The 6000-nt window shown below is 32.1% G+C and overlaps 1 protein-coding gene across 1 annotated transcript; it reads right to left on the minus strand.

Annotated features, from left to right (window-relative positions):
• Positions 1 to 1042: 1042 nt before the first annotated feature.
• Positions 1043 to 3748, minus strand: LOC143044939 (toll-like receptor 4). Its single transcript, XM_076217238.1, has one exon. It carries the CDS (start codon positions 3741 to 3743, stop codon positions 1194 to 1196), a length of 2550 nt encoding a protein of 849 aa, XP_076073353.1. The 5' UTR covers positions 3744 to 3748; the 3' UTR covers positions 1043 to 1193.
• Positions 3749 to 6000: the final 2252 nt, after the last annotated feature.

Raw genomic sequence — 6000 nt, forward strand, 5'->3', positions numbered from 1 at the left:
ATGCATTGTCTGTTTTGTTGCGTCTGTGAATTCCGTCTCAATAATGAGCACATTTCGCTGGGTTCGTATATATAATAAGACAAAGTAATGATATGCATAAAGGGAAACAAATCAGGTTTTGAACTTAATATAAATACTGAGCTATTTCGTCAACTTAATTAACCACTTGCATGAATATTAATGGTTGAGTTCTGTAATAAGTGCAAACATGTCATGTAAATTACAACAAAAATCATGTAAAATTCAAAACAAAAACAACAACAAACGTTTCAAACTGAAGCTCTGATCACCTGAAATGAAATGTTCAAGTTCATCTCTGCTTTTTAGTTTCATAAAAAATAATGTTAATACGGAATAACCTTTAAAATGTGTCCCAAAATAAAGCAATATTCATTTTGTGTAGATATATGTTATTATTAATATTTTGTTAATATTTCCTTTTATGGATAAATTAAGTACGAAGTTAAGGAGTATTGCGAGCCCATAGTTCTGGACGGTTTTGCCAAATACAGGAAGTGTTCTTTTTTTTTACACCTAAGAAATCACTATAGAAACAATATTTCCCAAAATGAGTCATCGTGTAAGGTACATGTAGCAATTACATTAATCCTTCTTCAAGATTAAAAAAATGCACGAGTCTTTAAGGAAAATTTAGATAGCTGACCTGATTAAAACTTTGAAATGAAATTATTAATAAGTTGGTCATAATAACATTTCCTTATTTTGCACGATCATGACGATAGTGAATACTGACGACATACAATTTGCAATCCTTATCTTATTTTCAGTTGTAAATCTGACAAAAAACACCTTCCTGCTTTAAAACAATGCTATTCTGAATGATAAAAATGTTTGAAAATACGCATTAAAAAAGAGGCTACAGATACCAAAGATCATAAGTCGAAAACGATCTGACAATGCCAAGGAGAAAACGAAATAATACCAAAAGATAGACAACAGTCCACAAAACACAACCTAGAAAACTAAAGACTTCAAGCAACACAAACCCCACCAATTCCCAAAAAGGATCTCATACGCTAAAATCTTTAAGAAAATTTAATTTTAGATTTATGATTCACAATGCGTTTTTGACTATAAATCTTTACATAGCAATTAAGGCGAGTAAACTCTGAATAGAACATTAATTGCTATTAACTTTGATGATTCTTTCTCTTTGAAATTCCATTTATTAGTTAATCCGACATTACTTTCTTCAAATTCTCCCAGAAGAGAGTGTCGCCATATTCATCATTCGGAAACTCTACGTACGATTGTGACTGTACGAGTTCCAATAAAACCAGAGGTAGAGTCTTTGAGGGAATTTTTTCCAGGAAAATTAAATACACAATGTTCTCTCCGTCTCGAGAGTAAATACTCTCCATTCGCGCCATGTTGAATTCAAACATGCACCAATATGAATTTAAAAAATGATTAGTGATTATGCATATTGTCTTGCGACTTCTGTGTATGGCATCAGTAATGTTGGCAGCAATTTCGTTTCCAACAAGAAAATCACGCTTATGGAGACACACTCGAAGTTCTGCTCCTTCTTCAATATTGGTTAGAAATGTTTCATGTACAAAATGCTGATCTTCTTCGGCATAGGAAACAAAGGCGTCATAGTCGTAGGAAAGGTCGAGTAAATTCGGTCTTCTATTGAATTTAAATTTTGTCATGAAATACAGGTATCTCAGCTTCCACCGATATCTGTACATAAGTCCACTTATTACAACGATGATAAACAGGACCACTAAAGACACAGTAGCCAATATCAAACCAAGATACGTGGAACATTCTTTTTCAAGCATTTTTAAAAGCGCGTTTCGGTGTTTGAGTGTGGTTTTTGTTTGGTTATTAAGGAGACAGGAATACGATTTTAAGTTTTTCAGACGAATCTTAGTTGACGCTATCCATTTGATAAAATTTATATTGTTGCATGTGCATTGGATTGGATTCCCGCTTAAATCTGTTGTAAGATTGCCGCTTCTTTCTGCCGCTTTGTCAAGTTCGTCTGTTTCTTCAGTTTTGAGAAACATTATAGCATTGTTTGAAAGGTCTATAAAAGAGAGATTAACCATATGCTCAATTTGGAAATGTAATCTTTCAATCAAATTACTTGCTAAATGAATATTCTGTATATTGACCTGCGATCTAAAGAGTAAACGGGGTATGGTCGAAATTTTGTTTTCCGATAAATCAATGGTTTCTAAATGTACTAAATGATTAAATATTTCACCTCCTTTGTCTTTTGGCAAAATAAATCCTAATAGATTATTTTGAAGTTTAAGCGTCTTAATATTTGGAGTTCCTGAGAAAAATACTGTAGAAATATTAGAACAAAAATTGTTTGATAAATCAAGGTAAATTAAGTTTTTTAAATTTACCAAAGGACCTTTCAATGAATAAAATATGTTCGAAGAAAAATCTACTTTTTCCAAAACATTCTTACTGAAATTTAGTTTTGGAATCTCAAATTGTAATTTACAGCTGGTGTAATATAATTCTTTTAGATTTTTAGGGAGATTGATGGTTTTGAAGTAATCGAGCTTCAAAGGGGATAAGTGTTTCGTAATTCCTGAGACTTGTGTTCCGTGATCTGACATACATCCATTAAAGGTTTTGTCGATTTCCATTGAATTTTCTCCAGATACACACCATCCCGTGTCTTCCTCTCTAGGGTCATGTGACCAGGCAAGAAATGAAGCATTTATTATTTTTGTAGAGAGTTTTTGCAGTTCAAAAATGTAAGATCCATAAGATAGCCAGTTTTCACCAATGGAAATTTTCTCTATAGTGTTTGGTAAATAGCTGATTGCTCCTATTTCAACCAGCTGAATACGATTACTATCCGCATAAATCTCTCTTATTTTGGTTCCATTAAGAGGCTTCATCTGATCTATCATTAGCATCTGATTCATAGAAAATGTTGGAACTATCTTCTGAAATTTGAAAACTCGTATGGATGTATTTGGTAAATCGTGTGTAACATTTTCAACTCCCACAAATCCCAGTCTTGTGTTATAAGATATGTCCAAATACTGCAAATATTTCATTTGTGAAAACGTCTCTTTCATGATACTACCCAAATCAATATTTGATACATCTAAATAAAGCAAACTCGGGAGAGCACTAAATGTATGCTTGTTCAATGATTTTGGTTTACACGACGACGGACCAGATAAGTCTAAGTAGGCTAGATTTTCAAGTGATGAAGATTGCTGGTAGAAGGTCATTCCGTTGATAAAGCTTACGGTAGCATTCAAAATCTGCAGTGATCGAATTGAAGATATATCAGGAAACTTTGTAAAAGTGTTTCCTTTTAAGGATAGATGTCGTAATTTTGGAAGATATTTAAAACAGTTTTTTGATAATGTCTTATTTTTTTTACCGAGCTTGTTGCTGTTTAAATTTAAGCGCAGTAAGTTTGCCAGTCCTTTAAATGAATAAGATCTCAAATTTGTCAGATTATTATGCGATAAATCTAAAACTTCTAAAGCTCCATGTGATGAGAAGATTCCATTTGGTATATCCTGTATTTGATTATTCGCTAGAATAAGCGTTTTTGTAGATTTTCTGAAGTTCGGAATTCTTGTCAGATTTTTCCCTGTGCAGTCGACCGTTAATTTTTTTATGCGGAAACTACATTTGGGTTTTTTATTTATGGTGTTGATTTCGAAATCATCTTGGTGACAAGTACATAATAAAAGGAATAAAGTATGTACTACGATGACAACTAGTTCCATTATGTCATTCTGAAAAAGAGGTGAAAGCAAAGTTAAAACTAGTCCGATCCTGCATAATTTATAAAGAGTACACAAAAAAAAAAGAGTTCAGTAACGTATAAAAGCGGGTCTGGATGGGGAGTTCTTTATACCCACCGTAAAAGGGCTGTATAGCAGTCAATGTCATTAAAAACTTCCATTTGTTGGTTCTTTATAGAATTCTGCGCTTTTTGTCGATTATTTTATATTCTGTTAACCCTTATAAAAGTGAAGAAAAATACTTAAATGCATGTTATTAAGACATAACTACATAAGATGTATGTTTCATTATAATACGTTATTCTGATTAGCTAACTGCACATCACGTGTTATTCCTTAAGCAGTTGTATCACACAATAAAACTTATCATTCATGATGACACGAGGTCCCATAATAAAGTGCACAGGTAAATTAAATAAAAACTTGATGTAAATCGTGTTTTCGTGATCCTAGCTAAAAACTGTAATTATAAGTATTGAATGCTTCTTTTTGTAACTTCATAGGGTTGTAAAAGCGTTGACCGTGCGCACATTTTTAGAATGAAGCGCTTCCGCGCTTCATACAAAATGTACTTCGGTCAACGCTTTTACACCCCAATAAAGTTACAAAAAGAAGCATTCAATTCTTAAAAGTAATGTATACAACAGATAAATTAGAATACCTAAGTGAGACAATAACGAAAAGCACCGATCGATGCATTGTCAACATTACTGAAATTAATCATATTGTTAGTCCGAAATATTTTATCTTCAAAGTTTTCGTTCAATTAAGCTCTTACATGCATACATGTATGTAAACTGCATATTATATATGTAAACGGAAATCGTTTCGATTATTGTGAATTAATAAAAAAAAAAACAAAAAAAAACCACTTACCTTATTTTGTAATAAACACGGGTATTTAAAACAAAAATTTATCACAAATGGGAAGGATAAGGAAACAATTTATTATATAGTCAAATTTCCGTTGAAAGTAAATATGAAATCAAATAATAAATACTGTGTTATCTTCTTTCAGTTTTTGTTTCCTAATTAAGATGTAAGTGACCTGTCTATTCGCATTGTTCTACTTCTTTAATTTTTGTTCAAATTTTGTTGAAAATTTAAGTGCTACAATAAATCTCCTTTTAAGGAAGTCCAAGCTTATTGTAAACGCCTTACTAGTGATCGCTTCCTTATTAAATCGTATCGTAATGGGGCGCTTGGAGTGATGTAGAAAAACGAATTTGGAAATAGCTATATGTAATTGGCAATCATATCCTATCTCCTTTTTTTACATTCACGACAGGAGAAAATCTCTCTTGTATTTCTTGGCCGTAGAGATAACGTTCAAGTCTAAAAATACTCTCATTATCGTTGTGTAGTGTTATTTAAATAAATAAATACAAATATATATCTGTTCAAATGATAAAGTTGTGATATTAAAAGAAATTATTGAAGATTCGAACGTTAAATAACATGCAGAACTAGGAAATAAATTAATTCTTAAACTACATAAACTGAACAGTACTGATATATACAGTGATAACCATATTTTGTAATATAACGACACTTAATATAGCTATCTAAACCACTACACTAAAGATTCAACAAAGTTAAAGAGGTTTCCTCCAGAATTCTCTGGGTAGATCCATTTGATTATGTTAGACTTCATACCTGATTAGATTTATAGTGAAGCCATTTCATGGAATCTCCCGATCGACAATACATAATTATGTTAGTTTCTTATGCAGAAGCTGACGAAAAAAATTTCCTATCTGTGGACCAAATTCCTGACTGTCTCATATTACTTTCGTCCAAATATTTACTACCAAAGATATTTGATATAATTTGCTTTTTCTTAAATATCCGGTCAACAATGAAGCACCTCACTTTCTCATGGCCCACCTGACCACCTTTCAGAGCATAGGCGATTGATCGAAATAAGTTGCCATCGCCTTTCCTGAAAACAACATGTTTGGGACATCCAAATGATGAGTTTTCCAAATGAACCGGATGACAGTTGAAGATAGAGAGAGAAGATTTCAAAACATTTTTCTGCCATTCGATATCAATCGGAATAAATGGTTTTATAAGCGATGACAGTCGGTTCATTTGCTGGTAAATAAACTCATCATAGATACCAGGATAAGTCACCTGTTTGACAATTCTGATTAACCTGACTTTCGGGTAAGTTCTCACTTGATATTGATTCTCTGGATATAAATTTCTTCAATTTTTTAATATTATATTTTGTTGC

The sequence above is a fragment of the Mytilus galloprovincialis genome, chromosome 1, assembly GCF_965363235.1.
Source record: "Mytilus galloprovincialis chromosome 1, xbMytGall1.hap1.1, whole genome shotgun sequence".
Lineage (NCBI taxonomy): Eukaryota > Metazoa > Mollusca > Bivalvia > Mytilida > Mytilidae > Mytilus > Mytilus galloprovincialis.

Excerpts from the sequence above, each read along its gene's own strand:
- LOC143044939 (XM_076217238.1), bottom strand. The coding sequence starts at position 3,743 with ATGGAACTAGTTGTCATCGTAGTACATACTTTATTCCTTTTATTATGT.